We start from the raw sequence: 22,494 nt of genomic DNA, 5'->3' as shown, positions 1-22,494 counted from the left end.
AGGAAATCTGCATTTCCTGTGTTGTTTGAATTACTAACTCAGCAGTTATCAGTTTGGGACTACTGGAGAACATACCAAGTGCAACTGAAAAATGAACAAATGAAAGAGCTTTGTTGTGTTTGGAAAAAAGGTACATACATTTTTTTGATTTGTGTAAATCCAGTAAATAAAATTGAAAACATTTGAGAATCCTGTGCAGTGTTTTGAGAAAATTATGGATGTGATTTGCAATTTGTATGAAATAAATGAAACTTACAATCTGTTTAGGACATTTAAAAAGTGCAGCTCATTGTGTAAACTGTTTTGAGAACAGTAATTTTTTGGAGACTAGCAGTTTGGAGAAATGTGTCAAATGTGTATTTGAGTGTCAGGTTTCAGAAATTGTGTGACAAGTAAAGATTTTATTTGTAAGCAGTTGAAAAAAACAGTAAAATAGTTTTCAAAAAAGTGTTTGCTTTTGCAAGATGTGTGTGATGTTTTACGTGTGTGTGTGTGTGTTGTGGTTTTGTGTGTAGAGCCATAGTTTCAAAAAGTGTGTGTAAGCATTTTGAAAAAACTAAAGCAGATGCTGACTTATATGGAAAGGTAATGACAGGAAAAAAAGACAAACTTTGAATGTTGCCTTTGACCTGTGCTTGGAAATATAAAACATTAAAAATATTTTTAATATTAGATATGCATTATCAACAAACCAATAAAAAAGGATAACTACTTTTATATTAATTAACTACATAACATTGTCTGTTTAGTTTAACTTCCCGTTTGCCTAAGAGGTTTAAAGCACTGCTCTGAGAATGATACTCTGCGCCACTAGAGGGAGCGCGATTGTTTTTATAGAGGCGTTAAAATCAGCTGACTGTAACGAAAGTGAAAGAAAAGAAAATGAGCGGAATTCATTGCGAGGCTTTGAACACTGGGTCGGTAAACATCCGCTTATTTTGTGGTAAGTTCAGCACATATTTTTCTTGTAACCATGTAGTCATATGCAAAATGAGCTGCTAGTTGGGTTTTTTTTTTTTTTTTTTTTATGGAATTTCAAACTTGTGTCGTTACATTCGACTGACCAAAATTGCAGAAACATCAGTGAATGGTGTTTAAAAGGACAGCTCATTTACTCAAAGTTAATTGTTAATTAATTGTTTTACGTGCTCTAGTGTTGTTTTAATGTTGTCTGCCCTTCTTTCTTTCTTTCTTTCTTTATTTTGTGGACCACAAAAAGATACTGAAAAAAAGTGCTGCTTCATATAATAGCACTGAATAATGACCAGCTTCAAACTTTAAAAGGGATGCTTTTAAAAAGGAGCCTACAGTATAAGACTAATTTATTTTAAGTGTTCTGGGGGCATACAGTTTAGTTTTGATATTTACTCAAACATAATGCTAAGTTACACCAAGAATGATTAATAAGCAATAATAAATTGCTTCAATACTACTTCAAAATCTTTTGCATGGAAACACATGAACACTAAGTTTATTTAACACAGGGAACTTTGCTGTAAACTATTATTATACTATTATTTGTATGCAACTGAAATACAATACAATTTAAATTTAGGCTGAAACACATTTTGAGTGGTAATTCAATGTAATTTTGTACATTTAGCAGAACTCTGACATAAAATTAGTGTGCACTGACATTTAAACCTCTTAAAAGTTCTTTTTTTTTTTCTTTTTTTATGCAGTATGCAGCTGTTATGTAAATACATGCATGCCACCTATAGCATTAAGCTATGTAAATAAACATCCCTGTCAAATGTAGCTTCTGTTTTACCTTTGCTTTTATTGGTAGCTAAATTGACTGATTTGAATTTTTTTTTTTTTAAATGTGAGTAGTAAGACACAGCCTCCAGAATGAATTTCCATGAGAAGAAGGATTATCAGGACACTGACTTTAAAATGAGTTCTCCATCTGCTGAATCAAGATGTGATCCACCCATAAAGAATCTGAGCTCTGACTTTAGTGATGCATCAGTGATCTCTGATCACAGGTAAAACACTTGCCATTTTTACAAAAATCACTTTCCTGAACTTTAACTGTCTGAATCTTGGAACTGTAATTTGGTCTTGATGAATGTGTTTTTCTAACTAAATAAATGTAAAAGTGGTTGAGACCAGAGATTGGCAGCAAACAGACAGGCCTAATATGCTGTTTTGTCCATTGTCACTATCAGCAGGTGTAAGAGACAGAGAACAGAGCCTCCAGAACCCAGTGGTGTGTCTGTAAAGAGTGATGCATCTATGATGGATCCCCCTGCACTCAGTGAGGCAACAGTGACCTCTGATCCCAGGTATGACACTAGATATTTTTTGTATTTGTCAGATTATTTTATGTAAAACAGCTTATTGTGCATTGTAGCAACCTACACACACCTTCCTTGCCACTGAATGAATACCAGATCAGTATTGGCAGGATATACCCAAAATTCACGGTAGTGCATCTCAGATGAATAATAATTTAAGAAACACCAAGTCTGCTACAAATTATGCAACATAGGTACTGCACAGGGCTGCCCAAACAGTACCTACTCACTAATAAATGTTGGGTTAAAAAAATAACCCAACTAGTAACCCAACTATGGGTTGGTATAGCACTTTCCCATCTGAGGGTTATTTTAACCCAATGAATTGGGTTAAAATCCAGCTGGGTTAAAAGTTACCCAACAGTTGAGTTAATTATTTATATTATTTACATCAGTATTTTTTTTATGAAATTACTTCATAAAACTACATTATAACACTACTTTGTTTTCAAATACATATTTTGTTTATTTAAATATGCAAATAATATATATGTATATATATATATATATATATATATATATATATGTATGTATGTATGTATATGTATGTATATATATATATATATATATAGAAATGTAAAACAGTTTTAGCAAGTACAGTAAATTCATACTGTAAATGTTTGCAAAATAAGTGGACAAGAATGTGTAAAAAATAAAAAAAATATTAAATTCAAAACACACAAATGTGCACATACAGCTGACATATTTTTAAGATGTACACAAAATTCAAGACCAACATATGTGACTCTGGACCACAAAACCAGTCATAAGGGTCAATAATAATAATAAAAAAAGTAAATGTATACATCATCTGAAGGCTGAATAAAAAAGCTTTCCATTAATGTGTGGTTTGTTAGGATATAAGAACTATTTGAAAATCTGGAATCTGAGGGTGCAAAAAAAAAAAATCTTGAAAAAATTGAGAAAACTCGCCTTTAAAGTTGTCCAAATAAAGATGTTAGCAATGCATATTACTAATCAGAAATTAAGTTTTGATATATTTATGGTAAGACATTTTCAAAATATTTCTGTGGAACATGATCTTTACTTAATATCCTAATGATTTTTGACATTAACCCTCTGGGGTCTGAGGGTGTTTTGGGGCCCTGGAGAAGTTTTGACATGCCCTGACATTTGTGCTTTTTTCAGTATCTTAAAAACATATTCATGGCTAAAGTCTGATTACATTCTAATCAGCATAAACTGGGCTACAATAATATGCAAGCAACATTAAAATACATGTTTGTGTTTTTGAGAAAACAACGTTTATGCGTGGTTAGTGAAAAACTAAAATCTTTAAGTCACTGAAATAAGACCATGAAACACATTCAGAACATTAGTCCACAAGACTTTTGAGAACTGGATGTGGTTGTCTAGAGTTTTTTCTACAAAATGATGTGAAAATCATCTCATTCACGCGTTTACAGAAAACAATATATTGATTTAAATTTTCTAAGACATGTTTTGTGACTGAAAGGGAATATGCAAGGGAGTGACAACGACCATGAATATTGAGTGATCTACACCTGAGAGACAAAAGGCCCTCCTCTAATGGCCCATCAATGAGACTGTGACTGTCAGGTAGAAACAATAAGAGATTCAAAGAATGGAGTTTTAGACTATTTGTATTTTATTTACAACACAGTATCATCAAAACATACATAATGAAGGTCAAAAGCACATTATTGACTACACTGATCTAACCATAGAGACGTGAACAGACTTTGTGTCATTCCTGAAAACTGTTTTCTGGATTCTGTTCAACAAGTGAAACAAGTAAATTATACCTGATATTCAAGTGATTGCTGCTTCTTTCCATGGATTTAAGAAACAAAACTCATCATCAGTAGTCCAGGACATTGTCTTACAATAAAAAAACAGTGTAGTTGAACATCTGATGTTGGTACAGCACTCTTCATATAGCATTCATCTGTGGTGCAGGAATCAGATCACTAGAAAAAAAAAGAAGAAAAAAAAACATCTGTAAGCATGTTAATATCAGGAGCATCTGTAATATATACATATAGTATGATTTTGTAGTCATAGACTCACACATGCTTTATACTATCTTTAAAAAATGGCATTTTATATCTGAGAAAATAATTATTATTGTTTGGCACGTTAAACACCCATTCATGAACAAAGTATTAATAATAAACTAATATTATCCTATTGTTGTACCATAGATAAATAAATAAATAAATAAGAATTTATAATTATAAACACAAGCATGCTTTGTATGTAGTGTACAATACAAAACCATTTCATGTCTGGAAAACTAATTTACTGTTGTGAAGCACGTCATAAATATCTATTCGTGAACAGAGTATATGGCAGTAGCTTGGTCTAAACAATCTTAGACTCTATCATTCAGTGTTACAGTGTAAACACTATTACTTTTATATCGCGTCATTTTTATTTTATATAACATTAAAAACATCCTGGCGTCGTCAAACATTTCGATGCAATGAAATGAAACATACTTCATAACGTTTCACTTTAAGGTAAGTAGGCTAATAATAGAAAGACTTACTCTTTCGGTGGATCTCGCCGTGCGTCGCATCGCGCTCTTCCTCTGAGGGAAATATAAATCTTTCTCCTCACAGCGCGTCTTCTTCAGTAACAAGACTCAAGTAGCCGACATGAACAATGAAGTGAAGTCTCCCGCTTTGTTTACGTTGATGTGGGCGGTTCGCCGCTTGCGCCTCCACGTGGCTGATTATAATAACAAACCGAAAGTAGCTCGTGGGCGTGAACAAATTAAAAATAATTAGGTCGGACGAGAAAGACTGGACATGGGGTTGGTTTCATACAGATTACTTTAACACATGATATTTGTTTTCGATAAGACTTACTTCATTTAGAAGTAGACATGTCAGGCTTTCTTTAGATATCTCTCTCATGTCTCTGTGTTTTGTATTCGCTGAGTTTTAGTTCATTTTATTGACGCATTTCTTAATGACGATCACAGAGAACAACGCGGCAGACTGCATACCCTGTTTGTTTGCTTTATTTCACAAAACCACAGAGTGTTGTTGTTATGAGTGTACACAAATAAAAGTGAATTCCTTACAGATTCGATTGATGTATTGCTCTTATCCGTACGATCAAAAATGACGGAGTAATTGAAGTTCTTTTTGGCGTTATCAGAAAAAACGGCCACAAACCGCGCCGGCGCGTTTTTCGACCCCAGAGGGTTAAAGGAAAATCAATAATTTTGACCCATACAATGTATTTTTGGCTATTGCTACAAATATACCCATGCTACTTACAACTAGTTTTGTGGTCCAGGGTATCAAAACATACACATATGTGCACATACAGTACACAAATAAAACAAACATAGCATACAAACCTTCATCAATAAAACAAAAATAAAAAAAATCATTAACACCAGTAATCATAATAATAAAACAAAACAAATCTGCTGGCTGTTGGACTTATTGATAATCAGTAACATAAAGTTTTTACTGATCACTATATACAAAGTTTCTAAGGAAAATGTAGTGTGTTGAAGGAACTCCTGAAATATTAAAGATTGCTGCAAATGGGCGCAGAGGGCTTTGGAAAGTTGATGTCATACATTTAGAAATGTTTGAAACACAGATCCCCTTGTAGTAAGGTCTTCTGTTCCATTGCTTCCCCCGTTGAAAATACTTAAAACTTGGGAGATGTTCTTGGAATTAGTGCAGAAATGCTGGTGTCATCCAGTAGTTTAAAACTTCCTTCATTCACTCCTTCCTCTATGATAAGATGAAGCAGAAGAAGAAACATTTTACAGATAAACTAGTGAACCTTTTTCCATAATTGTTGAAGTTGAAGTCGTGAAGCTGAAAACCTACACTACCAATCATATCAAATATTGATAATAATAATAATATAAAAAAAATTTTGAGCAGCAAATCAGCATATCAGAATGATTTCTGAAGGATCATGTGACACTGAAGGCTGCTTCTTCTGTTGTCTGTCAGTCACTGTCGTCCGTTAAAATTTGAACCGTTGCCGCAGGAACCAATTTAACCCTATGCTGGGTTATTATTAAAAATAACCCAACAATGTTGAAAAAATATACCAACGTTTTAGAAAATGACCCAGCATAGTAACCCAATATATGTAATCCATCTATTGGGTTAAAAAAATAACCCATCTTTTTTTGCTGTGTAATAATCAATATGTATGTGCTGGTCTTTAAGAAAATGAAAAAGTCATTTGCTGCTCTTTTCCTTTTAATTTTAGCAGGAGGAAGAAATGTGAGCTGAACAGATCTGTGCCCTCTACATCCCACTCTCAGACCCACATTAGGCAAGAAAGAACTGAAGCAGTCTTGCGGACAGACACACTGAAGATGGCAAACCTGCAGAGAGTCAAAGACCAGCATAAAATCAGCATAAAGATTAAATATGAAAGATTGTTTGAGGGAAACAAACTCCAAGAGAATGAAACCCTCCTGAACAGGATCTACACACAGCTCTACGTCATAGAAGGAAAGTTTGAAGGAGTGAATGAAGAACATGAGGTTTTACAGATGGAGAAAACAGTCAGAACACAACACTTCCAAGACACTCCAATTGACTGCAATGACATCTTTAAAGCCTCACCTAAACCAGGATGTGAGGAGAAGGTCCAAATCAAGACTGTTCTTACTAAAGGCATCGCTGGAATTGGAAAAACCGTCTCTGTGCAGAAGTTCGTTCTGGACTGGGCTGATGGAAAAGCTAATCAGGATGTAGATTTCATGTTTGTACTTCCATTTCGAGAGCTAAACTTGATCCGAGATCATTATTACAGTCTTCACAGACTTCTGCTGGACTTTCATCCTGAACTTCAAGATCTGGACTCAAAGATTTATGAGGAGTGTAAAGTTGTGTTCATCTTTGACGGTCTGGATGAAAGCAGAATCACACTGATGTTTTCAGATGCTCAGAAAGTTTGTGATGTGAACGAGTCTTCATCAGTGGGTGTGTTGATGTCAAACCTCATGAAAGGAGAGTTGCTTCCCTCTGCTCTCATCTGGATCACCTCCAGACCAGCAGCAGCCAATCAGATACCCTTCAAATACATCAACCATGTGACAGAAATTCAGGGATTCAGTGAGCCTCAGATGGAGGAATATTTCAGGAAGAGATTCAGTGACCAGCATCAAGTCAGCAGAATCATCTCACACATCAGAAGAGCAAGAAGCCTCCACATCATGTGCCACATCCCCGTCTTCTGCTGGATCTCATCCACTGTGCTTCAGAAGCTCCTGAAAGAAGATCTGAGTGTAGAAATCCCTCAAACTTTGACTGAAATGTACATCCACTTCCTGCGGATTCATATTAACATGAGGAACCAGAAGTATGAAGAGAGAGATTCAGAGAAACTCCTGCAGTCCAACAGAGATGTGATTGTGAAAATTGCTGAAGTGGCTTTCAAACAACTGATGAAGGGCAATGTGATGTTCTATGAGGAGGACCTGACTGAAAGTGGCATAGATGTCACTGACGCCTCAGTGTATTCTGGGATTTGCACTGAGATCTTTAAGGAGGAATCTGTGATTCATCAGAGGAAAGTCTACAGCTTTATCCATCTGAGTGTTCAGGAGTTTCTCGCTGCTTTCTATGTGTTTTACTACCACATAGAGAGCACTACTGAACAATGTTTTGATTCCCTGGAAAATCTCCATGAAAGAGTGGCTGATAAGGCTGTAATGAACGAAAATGGACAGCTGGATCTGTTCTTGCGGTTCCTGTTGGGCATCTCACTGGACTCCAATCAGAGACTCTTACAGGATCTACTGTCACAGACAAAGAACAGCTCAGAGAGCATAAGGAGAACCACAGAGTTCATCAAAGAGAAGATCAAAGCTGGACATGGACTCACCACTGAAAGGTCCATCAATCTGTTCCTCTGTCTGTTGGAAGTAAAAGATCAGACTCTGTCTAGAGAGATTCAGGAGTTTGTGAAATCAGTTAATTACACAGAGAAGAAACTCTCTCCTGCTCACTGCTCAACAATCGCCTACATGCTTCAAATGTCAGAGGAGGTGCTGGATGAGCTGGACCTCAAGAAATACAACACATCAGATGAGGGTAGAAGAAGACTGGTACCAGCTGTGATCAACTGCACAAAAGCTCTGTAAGTGGTAACTCCTCAAACATTCCCATAAAAATCTAAATTTCACTGTAGTTAAGGCACATTGATATTGTTACTATTATATAATACTCACAATACTATGGTATGTGTGCCAGTTTAGTGCTTGGCTAAGACTAGGGTTGCAAAGGGGTGGAAAATTTCCACTAAATTTCCGGAAACTTCCCAAAAATCCAAAAAATCCCATGAAGTTTCCAAGATTTACTGGAAATATTCCACCTTTTTGCAAACACTAGCTATGACTATGTGGTTACAAAGTTAAAGTAATTACTACTTTAATTTATGTTTTGTCCCATAGCCTTGCTGGCTGCAATCTCACTGGTCAGTGTTGTGAGAGTTTGTTATCAGCTCTACAATCTTCAAACTGTGTCCTGAGAGATCTGGACCTGACTAACAATGACCTACAGGATTCAGGAGTGAGGCTACTCTCGGATGGACTGAAAAGTTTAAACTGTCAGCTGGAGATATTGAGGTTTGTAGTAGTAATATTTGTACTAATATCCTGATACTTTGAATGTTTAGGCTACTTTCCATTTTCTTTTAAAGCATTTAGCACAAGTTGTTTGCGAACTGCTTAACCTCACCATTGTTCCTATTGTTAACATTAATTTGCTTTCAGTAAGATACAAACGCATAATTTGAATTGTGTTCCCATGTTGGAGACTGATTTCTGGAAATCCATAAATCAAACATAGAACATGCAGGACATGAGGGGTCTAATCTGAACAATCCCCAGTCTGGGTTGATATAAATAATAAAGTAAAATATGAAAAATACATTAAATTACTACATACATTAAATTACATATTGGTATGACATATGATATTGGATTATTTGTATTGTTGCTGGTATGTTCTATAAAAAGGAACACTTCTTGAATCATGGAACATAGGCATTGATGTAGTGATTGTTCTGACTGGTGGATCTCAATATAAGAATTCTTTTCCTAATTCATGGAATACCTCACCAAAATTTGGCTTTAACAATACAGTGGTCGACCAATACATCACAAAGGTGCTATATCAGATGATATTTGGCTTTTTTTCTTGGCATTAAACATTGGCCAATACGTTTTATCTGTTTGGCCAGTAAGCATCAACAACACTATTTTGACAGCACTGAGAAACCCAGTGTCTGAATGCAGATACACACTGTTAAAAATATTAGTGTGAAATTACAGTATATTCAAGGTTAATAATTGCATTACTTTCACAGTAATTTCACAGCAGGACTTCTTGTATATACATGCACTCTCAGAAATATATTGCATATATTTACAGTGCATATGTACTCTGAAGGTTCCCAGCATGCAATGCAGCATGAATAGATCATGCTGTTGATTTTTATTGTATACGGTGGTGCTCTTATTAGGGGCCAAGCACCAAAGTTGCGAAGGCACAACTTGTAGTTATCAATATTGTGTCGATAGACGAAACTGTTTTTTTAGAACAATTTGAGCCGAGATGGCAAAATGACTCTGAGACTTAATCTCTGCAGAGCTTTGACATACCTAACACCTAATTTACCTAATACCTAGTACCTAATTTTCTCTAATTTCTTAAAGAACATCTCTTAACCAGTGGGTGTGAGACGGGGGGTAAGGGCTCTTCTAGTTAAGAAGAACTAAACGCCTAGCCAAAAGGGTTAAAAAGGCTACAAAGTCTGAAAAATGAGAAGGTAAAGAGTGGCCAGGTGGGAGAACCCCAAATAAACCAGTAACTAGACAAGTAGGCAATGGCTGACAATGAGACAAAAATTTGCCTCCAAAAAGAAGACAGTGCAGGGTAGGACCAGAGCATATGGATTAGAGTAGTTGAACCAGAATGACACTTGTCACACTCAGGATCAATAGAGTTAGAGTTCATTCAAGCTAGCCTAGGGGTGTGACGGTACACATATTCGTACCAAAATTTTTCGGTATGGGTCTTTTGATTCAGTACGCATGTGTACCAAACAAGTACAGCATTTTTTCCCCCAGGAAATTCAAACAATAAATGCCATTTTGACATTGACTAGAGTGGCTGTGATCAGCTCCGGTGGCCGCGTCAGAGCTGTTAATGTGCCGCAGACTTGTGTTGCAGACCCTGCCCTGGAAGTCTACTCAACAGATGAGAAATGTCTTTTTTGTAATAAAGAAAGAGAGAGACAAGAGTTTGCCTTTAGTCAAGCAGCCTTCTTTGTTGACTTTAATCAAAACAAATTCATGGAACTTTAACCCACAGTATTCCACATTAAGAAAAATGTATCAGTACATACAAGCACTCAGTGGCAACAAATAAACAGTTAAACAAGGTAACAAACGTCTATCAATGTTTCACACAACTCGCATAGCAGTCTGAATTCAGGTAACACAGGTAAGTAACACAGGTGAGTAATAACAGTTAGGCCTGGGAATCGATTCCAAAAATAATCGATTCCTCGATTCCGAGGCGTTGGGAATCGAGAGTCGATTCCAAAGGTTGGAATCGATTCCGTCGGGGGAATCGACTCCCCATTCAGAGCCGTTTTCAGTTCAAACAAAGCTTATATGGGCGCCTCTCAAATGAACGGCTGCATCATACGAAGGCTGCATATCTTGGCTGCTGTCATCAAACGTCGCTGAACGTCGATTCACGAAAATAAACTGAATGAAAGGAGTCGGTACTGAGCATATCTGAGTTTGAAGATGCAGCTTTGCGCGCTAATAGTGATTAGAAGTCTGATTCGTTTCCACAAAAGGTTCTTTTGGATAGATCGTTTTAATGAACCAGTTCAAAAATGATTCAGAAGTTATTTTACGGTGGAACTGGCTTATGTTGTCCACATGAGCGCTGCACAAAAGAATAGATCATGACGTGATCGGGTCTTGATCCTATTTCCATCTTAAATCAAATGCTATTTTTAACCTTTCTATCAGCCTGTGATCATTTTGAAAGCACCGAGAGCACAGATAAGTGGCGGAGAGTGAGCGTCTGACTGACAGATAAACCACAAGCTCTTATAGCAATGTTGTTGTTAATGTTCTGGTTATTTTGTTTCAGTGTACAGTTTGTTAATTCTGTGCAACGCATACGGTTGAAGTAACATCATTCAGCTGAACCGTACACGTCTTGTTTCATTCATGCAATAAACGCATGTACACTGCTGTGGGCTATGACTAATTTCATGGGCAACGCAGATAAAAATAATTTAAATACAGAAATGTATCATAATTTATAAAAACAAAGCTTCATATTATGAAAAGGTTACTTTCTAAGACTTTTATATCCTACAGTGATGGCGAAATTAGGTTCCTCCAATCTAAAAAAACAAGAATCGAAGAAGAATCGATGAGGAATCAATTCTTGGAATCGAATCCCATCGATTCCAGAACCAGGAATCGGAATCGGACTCGATTCCAAAATTTTCGGAATCGAACAGCCCTAATAACAGTATCCGTTATATTGTATTTTTGTACACACACACACTGACAGTTGATAACTTCAACATTAAAACAACCCATCAATAAATATATTAAAATGCTTCTTTTATGTATAGTTACTCATAAACTTCACCATTTCAATGTAAGTAATGTAATTATAGTTTTTTCCTTGACATTTGATCATTTTACTAACCTTTTTTGTAATAAAGAAAAAGAGAGACAAGAGTTTACCCTTTAGTCAAGCAGCCTTCTTTGTTGACTGAAGTCGCCATGGCAACTCTTCCCTTAATTGCCACTCAGTATGAATTTGCCCACAATTGAAATGTATGTAATTCAGTCACAAACTGAATAAACAGTGACCAGTGGCTATATAACTTCAAAACAAAAACATGAATGATATTTAAGACCTTTGCTCTTTCTGTAGGTTGTCTGGCTGTATGGTGACAAAGGAAGGCTGTGGTTATTTGTCTTCAGCTCTGAGTTCAAACCCCTCACACTTGAGAGAGCTTGATCTGAGCTACAATCACCCAGGACAATCAGGAGACCAGCTGCTCAACCACAAACTGGAGGATCCAAATTATAAACTGCAGATACTTAAGTAAGTTGAGTGGTTATAATATTATTTTCAGTGTGGAAAACGTGTCGCAGATGGAGTTAAATTTTTCAGCTTTCCCATTTCACAACTCAGTGAAAGTAAACAACTTCAATTATTTAAAATGTGTATATATACAGGGGTTGGACAATGAAACTGAAACACTGGCCAATATAGTGTTGGAGGTTTCATGGCTATATTTATGCAGCCTGGTGGCCAGTCTTTACTGATCGCACATTCCACCAATAAGAGCAGAGTGTAAAGGTTGACTATGTGCACCCAATAGCTCAAACATTGTACCCTGAAGGTGGTGCCATGTATTAGGATGATAATGCACCAATACACACAGCAAGGCTGGTGACAAGAGTGATTTGATGAACATGAAAGTAAAGTTAAACATCTCCCATGACCTGCACAGTCACCAGATCTGAATATTATTGAGCCACTTTGGGGTGTTTTGGAGGAGCGAGTCAGGAAATGTTTTCATACACCAACATCACATAGTGACCTGGCCACTGTTCTGCGAAAGGAATGGCTCAAAATCCTTCTGGCTACTGTGCAGGACTTGTATTTGTCATTCCCAAGATGAAATAATGCTGTATTGGCCAAACACCATACTAATTGTGGTCTAAACCCAGGTGTTTTAGTTTCACTGTCCAACCCCTGTATATATATATATATATATATATATATATATATATATATTTTTTTTTTTTTTTTTTTATTTTATAGTTATAGTTTTTGATTTTCTGAACTGCTCGAATGTGTAAGCACTCAAAACCACAATAAATGTAGGAAAACAAGATCAGAGAGCATTTGAGTACAAAGCAAGCAACCAGACTATAAGGCAGGAGAGCAGTAGATGGCATGTCGACACAGGCACCATCTTGGATTCTTATGTCTTATTACTTTATTACTTGTTACTTGTAGATTTCTGAATTCACTCAATCACTCTGTTTATATGGATTCATTTAACCTTTTATTTTTTCGAAGTAGCACTTTTCTGTTTCTGTGTTCATCACCTTTTGTTCAAGGAGAGATTCACTTTCAGAACAAAAATGTTCAGATAATGTACTCACCCCCTTGCCATCCATGATGTTCATGTCTTTCTTTCTTCGGTTGTAAAGAAAGTATGGTTTTTGAGGAAAATATTGCAGGATTTCTCTCCATATAGTGGACTTCTATGGTGGCCGTGAGTTTGAGCTTCCAAAATGCAGTTTTAGAGCAGCTTCAAATGGCTCTAAATGATCCTAGCTGAGGAAGAAGAGTCTAATCTAGCAAAACAATCTGTCATTTTCTAAATAAATTGACAATTTACATACCTTTTAATCTCAAATGCTCATCTTGTCTAAGTCTGGGTGAACTCTGTTTTTTCCAGTCAAAACACTTGACCGAAAAACTCCCATCTCGTTTTCTTTCCCAACTTCAAAATCATCCTACATCGCTGCAGAAGTACCGACCAAGTGTTTACAAAGTGAACATACAGAGAAGATCAAACCCCTTTACAATAAAAGGCAAAAACAGTGATGTAGGACAATTTGACATTGAAGAAGAAAACGAGACTGGAGTTTTTCGACATACCCTAACTGTATTGATCAGGATTACACAGACTATGTGTAAAAGACAAGACAAGATGAGTGTTTGAGGTTAAAAAGTAAATACATTGTTATTTTGTTTAAAAAAATAACCGTTCGTTTTGCTAGATAAGCATTTAGAGCCATTTGAAGCTGTATTAAACTGCATTTTGGAAGTTCAAACTTGAGAAACAATTTATTATCAACTGAAGAAACACATGAACATCTTGGATGACAAGAGGGTAAATTATTTGTAATTTTTTGTTCTGGAAGAGGACTTCTTTAATTAATCTCTTAATTATCTGATTAATTATACCTCTGCTTAAGTGTTATTTTATTTAGAGTGAGACTTTAAATGTTCTCTGAGGGATTTTTGCTGTGCAGTACTATACCATATTTTAGATTATTTCTATAATATGAATCTATCTTGAAATAAAGAAAAGGTTTACTTTGCATTGGAACAATAAAAGTGGTAGCCTGTTTAATGGATTTATATACTAAATGTCCACATTCTCACATTTCTTTATATTTGTTACAAACAATTTTTTTTTAGTTATATTTACAAATGCTTCGTAAATGAATTACAGCTACGCAAATTGCATAGTGGAATATTCTGTTCTACTTCCTCAGGTTTGGCTCCAGTATGTTGCGTAAATGCAAAAAAGACTAAAAGGCCGTATGCCTAACAATAAATATTCAGTAACGTGTCCACCAAAGAGTTTTTAGCCATCTGAAAAAATGTCAGGTGCTCTTCTTAAATGGCCAGTTGGTGGCACTTGAAAACGCTTTGGTGGCAAAACATTTTTACAGCTGAGATGCCTTAGTTCCTATGATTTGGTATATTCCCAGCAGCATCGTATTACTAGTATCTCATTTTTAAGGATTTTACTAAATGTATAAAAGCAGTAACCTGTAATATTGACTTCTCCATTGTTGTAGGCAGTCATTAAGTAGGATGGTTGGTTGGTACTTGTCCTGCACCTCCACTATTTACGGACGAGTAAATTGAGTGATGACGGCTGCTTTTTACAGTTATCAAGTCAGCTAAAAAAAAAAAAAAGGGGGTTAAGGGCAAATGAACTTGTAATTATTATGGCAGTGCTTCAAAATTCAGTGTCATCAGTTTGTCAAAAAGAACACAGAGTGTTTTGCGCACATATTTACCCATGGTAAGGAGCAGATGTACATTTCTTTCATACCAACATTTTGAAAATACGAAAATTTTCATGAATTTGAAAGTTTATGTTAGAATGGCTTTACTAATGATTTACACACAAATTTGTTCTGCTCATGTTTCATGAATGAGGTCTATTGTAAATAAGCAAACTATAGTGCAGTTAGCTTCCTTAATTATACTTAAATAATTGACATCAGTGATTTTAAAAGGAGCATGTGGCACTCGCTTCCATACAATCTATTTTCAAACAAAACCTTTATTTTTCATGCACCCGCATTTAAATCCAAGAGCGAATATGCGAAATTGTCACTGACGAAACTTGAGATGATTGACAGTGATAACCATATCAACAAAAATATCGAATTTCGATTAATCGCATGATTGTCATTAGTTAACTCATGATTAATCGTAATTAAATCGCACATTTTCATCAGAAAATGCCTGCTGCATTAATTGTGCTTTAATAAAATTAGTGCCGTTAAAATGAATTATGAATAATACGTTAATTTTGACAGCCCTACTTTAAATTAAATTTAACTGAAATGAAAAGACACATTTGTTTGTTGTTTATATTTATGTAAATATATTTCTTGGCCATTTTGTATATATATTATTTTTACAATATATTTTGAATGTATAAATATATTTTCAAAAATACATATTTTAAATATATTAATATATTTTCATAATAAACAGTCATTTCTCCAGTCATTTTAAATTTTATGCAAAACACTGTAAAATTACTAAAATCTGTAGCTATTATTTTAAGTGTTTTATCATTATAATTCTCATTTTTATACAGATAAATACAGTATTATTCATAGTGTTTCTTTTTTTCTTAAATTTAATAGAAATGTATGTAAATTTCAGAAATAAAGGTGACAATAATAGATGAAATCACCACCAGATGGTGCAAATGGCACCATTTCTCACACTATTAAAACAACAACAAAACAATAAAGAGCACATGACTTGCAGCAACAACTGTCTAACAAAAACTGTAAAATTCAAGTAAAATATCCTAACTTAAATAAAGTGCAAAAATAGTATTTAAACTTTAACAAACACTGTTATTTTACAGATATTTCGTGAACTATTATGATCAAACACCTTTACTTTATAAATAAATAAATGAATAAATAAATCAAACTCAAAGGACTTGCAGCAATAGAATAATAAACTATCAGATCTCTCTAGATCTGAGCATCTTCATTTACTACAAACCAGTCAAACATTATTTCATACAAAAGTTACTCATTTTTGGACTCATTTTAAGAAATTAACCGAGTTTCAGATGTTGATGTTTTACTGAAAACAGTTAAGATGTCACCATGATAGAGATCAGTGTTTGCTTTAGTTGGGCTCTTATACCTTGATTAAAGTGTTATTTTTTTCTGGGTTCTTTAACTCTAAAGTTAAGTTGTTTCTAAAGCATGTTTGTTAAAATGACAAGTACAAAGGAAAAATGATGTCAGATGATGTTGGCTATTTATTGCTGGTGCTGTAGGCATCAGCAAGTAGCAGTTAAGAATAACTCATTAAGAGGCTAGCTTTGTTAGCTATTAATGCTGTATAAAGTTGAAGGCTGCATTTTTGTGGTAGAAATATTGTACCAATATGAGGTTCAGATTTTAAGTTAAAGAAAAAAAATATATATTGATGTTGATATTGACTTCAGAATCAGCACATGTATCTCAACAGTGGTGACAATCTTTAAACAGCTTTTTTTGGGAATCTATAGGTTATTTTGTGATGTTCAGAGTTGATCTGTATATCTGAATATTTTGTCACCATTGTTGATATTCATATGCTGATTCTTGATGTCTGTGTGTGCCTCAAATATCCTGCCAGACTGTTTTCTACATAATGACTTTATAAAATCTTTCAAAACATCACAGCTGTGTAAAATCAATAACAAATATTAAATAATCAGAGACCAGATTATGAAACAACCACTACATGATTACAACTTCTTCCAATGAGAGTTTCTTCTGCAATTTTGCCATAACAAATGTGCTTCAGAAATACAGTTACAGACTGTATAATTTTCAGTAAAAATCTAAACCTGTTAACTCTCAATAAGAACTTTTGTATGAAAGAAATCAGGTTAATCTGGTCAGTAATGTGTGAAGCTGGTAGTGTTGTTTATGGAGTTGTTTAATAATCCTCTGATTGTCATATGACCTTTTTTTTTTTTTTTTACTATTTTGTTTTAAAGTTAAGGTATCTCATCAGAATAATTCAAGCAGTATTCATTTTGTAAAACATTAAATTAACATTTCCGCAAAAGTTTTTATTTATATTTTATTTTTTGAATATTATTTAAATTAGGATATTTTATTTTATTTTATTTATTTTTTTACCATAATTTTTTAAGCGTATTCCAAAAATGGCCAAAAAATAAATTAGTAGAAAATATATTTGAAATGAAATATATTTAACAAATATATTTTTTGGTCATTCTTCATATATTTTGAAATATATTTGAAAATACATGTTTTTTTGCTGTATGGGGTGTTCAGCAGGTGCCCTTTTATACTTTCAGGTACCCGCCTATAATGTCACTGTCCACGTGGGCCAATAGGATTGGAGTTGTTTTACACACTCTTCAGACACTAGTCATATTGGCAGCATTTCCCAAAGTGTCCCCTAGATCGGGACGCAGCTCAAAGTTCCTTTGAAGGGGAACTACTACGGTACAGAAATTTAGTACGAATATTGTTAAAATAGTCCATGTGACATCAGGGGTTTATCTGTAAATTTATGAAGCTAAGAGAATACCATTTGTGTGCAAAGAAAACAAAAACAACAATTTTATTCAACTATTGTTCTTCTCCGCGTCACCCTAGCACCATTTTGGAGAGTATGCGCATTGTGATTTTTCATCAGTTCACAAACCTCTTTGGGAAATTTTGTTTTACACAACAGTAAAACCATTTGAAAAGTAATGAATTCCATTAACATTTTTTGTTTATATATATGTTCAGTTTGGACCATGGAGGACATTTTAGGATCACACCAGGTCTACGAAAATGTGAGTCCTCGCACACACAAATGCACCTATCAGTTTTTAATAATGTTGTAGATGTTTTGATATGCCTTTCTGTGTCCAGATGCCTGTGATCTCACACTGGATCCAAACACAGCACACACTCAACTCATCCTTTCTGATGGGAACAAAAAAACAACATATGTGAAAGAGAATCAGCCATATCCTGATCATTCAGAGAGATTTGAACGCTTTGAGCAGGTTCTGTGTCGAGAGAGTCTGACTGGACGCTGTTACTGGGAGGCTGAATGGAGCGGCTTGGGTCATGTAGCAGTGGCATATAAAGGAATCAACAGGAAGGGAGGTATTGGTTGTTGGTTTGGACTCAATGAAAAGTCCTGGAATCTTTACTATTGTGATACGACTTACACTGTATGGCACAATAATAAAAGCACTGACATTCCTCGCTCTTCATCCTCTAATAGAGTAGGAGTGTATCTGGACTGGTCGGCTGGCACTCTGTCCTTCTACAGTGTCTCTGACACACACACACTCACACACTTATACACATTCAACACCACATTCACTGAACCCCTCTATGCTGGGTTTAAGATTTATTCTGATTCTTCAGTGTTTCTATGTCAGATTTAACAACATTCCTGCGAGGAACCACACACCACACACATGTGGAGGCCCATTTTCAAAAGTTCTTGATATAAACTTGCCAATGCAAGACGTAAAGGTAAAATTCTGAGACCAGGGACAGTGACCTTCTTATGAATTTACAATATAAACTGTAATTTGTTTTCTCATGGCATCCATGTACATAATATTTTCATAATATCTATCAATTAATAAAACTGCATGAAATAATTTGTACATATAGTGTGCAGGGATATTAATAGTGCCCAAGTAAAAATATAACAATAGGCTTTGAATTTAAAGATGAATTTGAATTTGAAACTTTCTGAACAGTGTTGTACGCCAGTGAAAACAGTGCCATTCAGTGTATTAACAAGATGTCCATGTTTTATTCTAACTTTAATGTATCAGCTTTACTGTGTAATACTGGGTTACTGGTTTTCTTCAATAAATCTTTGCACATTGTAAATCACCCCTTATTGCAAAGAAAATATATTTTCTAATATGTGACCCTGGACCACAAAACCAGTCTTATGTTGCACGGGTATATTTGTAGCAGTAGCCAAAAACACATTGGATGGGTCAAATTTATCAATTTTTCTTTTATGCCAAAAATCACTGGAATATTAAGTAAAGATCATGTTCCATCAAGATATTTTGTAAATTTTCTACCGTAAATATATCCAAACTTAATTTTTAATTAATAATATGCATTGCTATGAACTTCATTTAGACAACTTTTTGAAACTATTAGATTCCAGATTTTCAAATAGCTGTATCTCGGCCAAATATTGTCAGATCCTAACAAACCATACGTCAATGGAAAGCTTATTTATTCAGCTATTTTATAGTTTACACTTATGACTGGTTTTGTGGTCCAAGGTCACATATATGAATGATACATATAAAAGATATAAAGGTATATTACAAAATGTACAGAATAATATATTGTGTAATTATAGTATATATGTTGTTGCTTTCACATATTGAATGAATGACTGAATGCCTTTTATTGTCATTATACACACAATAATGTTCTGCTCCGAGTTTGTTACTTGTATAGGTTTGGCGCCACCTAGTGGCAGTTCTATTCGAAGTGAGTTCAGAGTGGAGCACATTTTTCATGCAGTCAGTTTCTCCTCGATCTTTGGATGCCATCCTTTGTTTTGTGTTTGTATAAGCATCATCTGTAAGGTACTGCTCGATTACATATACATATATGTACACATATGTGTGATAAGTTCTTTTGAAGCTTTGATTTGATGTAATTTAAGTAATAGCCTCTAGCTGTTAGCCTAGCCTTTATTTGACATGGCACTCAATGTGTTGATTTCATTCTTCTTTGAGAAGACAACTTGTCTGTACGAGTCAATATCTCTATTTGTTCTGATTTTTGGGATTCTGATTCTGATTTCTGATCTGACTTTTCTGATATTCTCATTTAAGGAAATAGGAAGAATTCAGATGCAAAAGCCTCTAAATCCATCTGACGTATTTCTTTAAAAAGAGCATTTGTTTCTGGCTACTTTGTATAGGTTTCTGTGTAAGTACTGGTACTTCTGATTGGGCTGAGGCTGGAATTTAGCGAGTTTGAAGCAAAAGTATTTGATGGACGTATAATATGTGTCAGGAGCATTCACTCAGTATCATTATCTCATTTTTGACCGAGATGGCTTTTAGCTGGTTTTGCATCTGAACTCTTCATATATTACATCAATAATTTTTGAGCCCTTTTTGAGATATAAGTCTCAGAGCAGTCGCCATACCCTAGCCCAGTCAGGTGTGCCATAGAAAATTATCCAACATTCATATCTCTAATATATTTAATTATTATTATTTTAAATCAGTGCTATTTTTACAATTTTTTACATCAGGGTTTTACAAATATTTACCATTGAAAAGTATTCAAAAGACCATGTCACTAAACCCCGTAACACCATTGGATCCTCAAACTGTCAGTGAAACCTTGTAATTTCACCCTGCATTCATTCAGAAGCGTTGGAGACAGCTCTCCGCTTGTTTGCAATAAATAAATAGCTGATGTTTCAATAAGTACAGCGCTTTCTTTACTCAAACACTATGTCTGTAAACGCTAATGATTTTGTGTGTTTAAAGAGCAGAGGAGAGTCTTAGCGTTTGCCGTCTATTTGTAGCCAATTTACTATTGTACGTTTCAGATATGCTGTGCATATAGCGCTTCATTGTTTATATCATGAGATTTTGGCCAAATGTACGAAACGACAAGAAAAACTAATATTATCCACTTGATACAGCTGTTCTAATGACAGACAAAACATTCTGTCATTCGCTGTTCAAAAACATTAACTCCATTTGAGTTTGATTTTCATTTATTTTCAAAATATTAAGTGCAAGGGTTTGATAAAGCAACAATACCAACTCTGATGAACTATTGGAGAAAAAAAGACCAAAAAAAAAGTTTTTCTCTTTCTATCCCCTTATGCCATATGCTATGCTTTTGTGAAACGCCACCACTGTTTATGGATGGAGCTTGGCTGGCTGTTGAATTGCATGTGCACATGCGAGGACAATATCTTTGTTTCTATTTCGGATTGTATGTTAATTTATATTCAATAATACATTTAATAATTATTTCAATGGTTTCAAAAATTTCAATGGTTTGCCATTGGGGGGCAATCTCTGTAAACCCGTGAATAATGCGAGTTCACTAAGATCGCCCCCCCAGAGGTGAATCACTGAACCAGCGTCTATAGTTTTTACCTGATCTCGGATTAGTTTCATCAATTTGTAGACATTTTAAACGAGGCATTTGTATAATTAAAAGGATTAGTAGCAGTTAACTAACTCTTACCAGCAGGCGGCATTAGCGTGTGGTGTTTTGAATGCTTTGAAACAGTGAATCATTTTGCGAAGCAATTGGTTCAGTTGATTCGACGCTTTGGAATGGTTCATTTTCCCATCACTAGTGCATATACACACACACACATGGAAAAATATATTTCTTTTGTTTAACAACCCTGTACATATAATATACATGTTTCATATTTTAAAATATAGCTGGCTTATAATAGCATAACCACACCTGCTCATTATAAAGGGCTTAGTGAACAGACTGACCTGTGCTGAAAAGCAAACAGCTAGTTGTTTTTAAATACATTAATGGCACTTGGCCAGTCATCATCCTAAACACAGGCTCTACTCTTCTGCACAATGGTAACCACACAAACTTGCCAGAAACCCTTTTGCATTTCAAATTAATAAAACATTAAACACTAACAGATCTCCCCTTATATTAATATTGAGTAAAAAAACACATGAAATAACACTTAATTTATTTTTTTACTCTCCATTAACAGTCAGAAGCAAAGCATGCTAGGTCCTAGAAATCTGCTTAACTCATTCTGTGAATGTGTGTATATGTGTGTACATACATTCACATTTTAATCTATGTGCCATATTTTCTCAATAAAGGATAAAACACATTTTATGTGTTTCTGTTTGTCCTCTCATCTCTCAGTCAGTTTTCATTGTTCTCCTCCTTTAGTTTTTCTCTCATGTCCTGAATGCATGTGTTGTTGGAGTCTCTGCTGCTGAACAGGGCACACCTCTCTTAATTACATTAATTCAATTACAATAATAAGACATTATATGCAGGGATGCACATAAGAGGTGCTTACACTGTAAAAAACAATTTGTTGAGTCAACTTAA

At 34.9% G+C, this 22,494-nt stretch overlaps 1 protein-coding gene across 1 annotated transcript; it reads left to right on the top strand.

Annotated features, from left to right (window-relative positions):
- Positions 1-886: 886 nt before the first annotated feature.
- On the top strand, positions 887-22,176 carry LOC127158511 (NLR family CARD domain-containing protein 3). The gene is made up of 8 exons (XM_051101599.1): positions 887-943; positions 1,831-1,988; positions 2,172-2,288; positions 6,537-8,417; positions 8,731-8,904; positions 12,257-12,430; positions 18,163-18,209; positions 18,289-22,176. Exons 2-8 carry the CDS (start codon positions 1,852-1,854, stop codon positions 18,813-18,815), a joined length of 3,057 nt encoding a protein of 1,018 aa, XP_050957556.1. The 5' UTR covers positions 887-943; positions 1,831-1,851; the 3' UTR covers positions 18,816-22,176.
- Positions 22,177-22,494: the final 318 nt, after the last annotated feature.

Source organism: Labeo rohita, unplaced genomic scaffold (genome assembly GCF_022985175.1).
Source record: "Labeo rohita strain BAU-BD-2019 unplaced genomic scaffold, IGBB_LRoh.1.0 scaffold_153, whole genome shotgun sequence".
In the NCBI taxonomy this organism is placed as follows: domain Eukaryota; kingdom Metazoa; phylum Chordata; class Actinopteri; order Cypriniformes; family Cyprinidae; genus Labeo; species Labeo rohita.
This window is presented reverse-complemented; position numbering and strand designations above follow the sequence as displayed.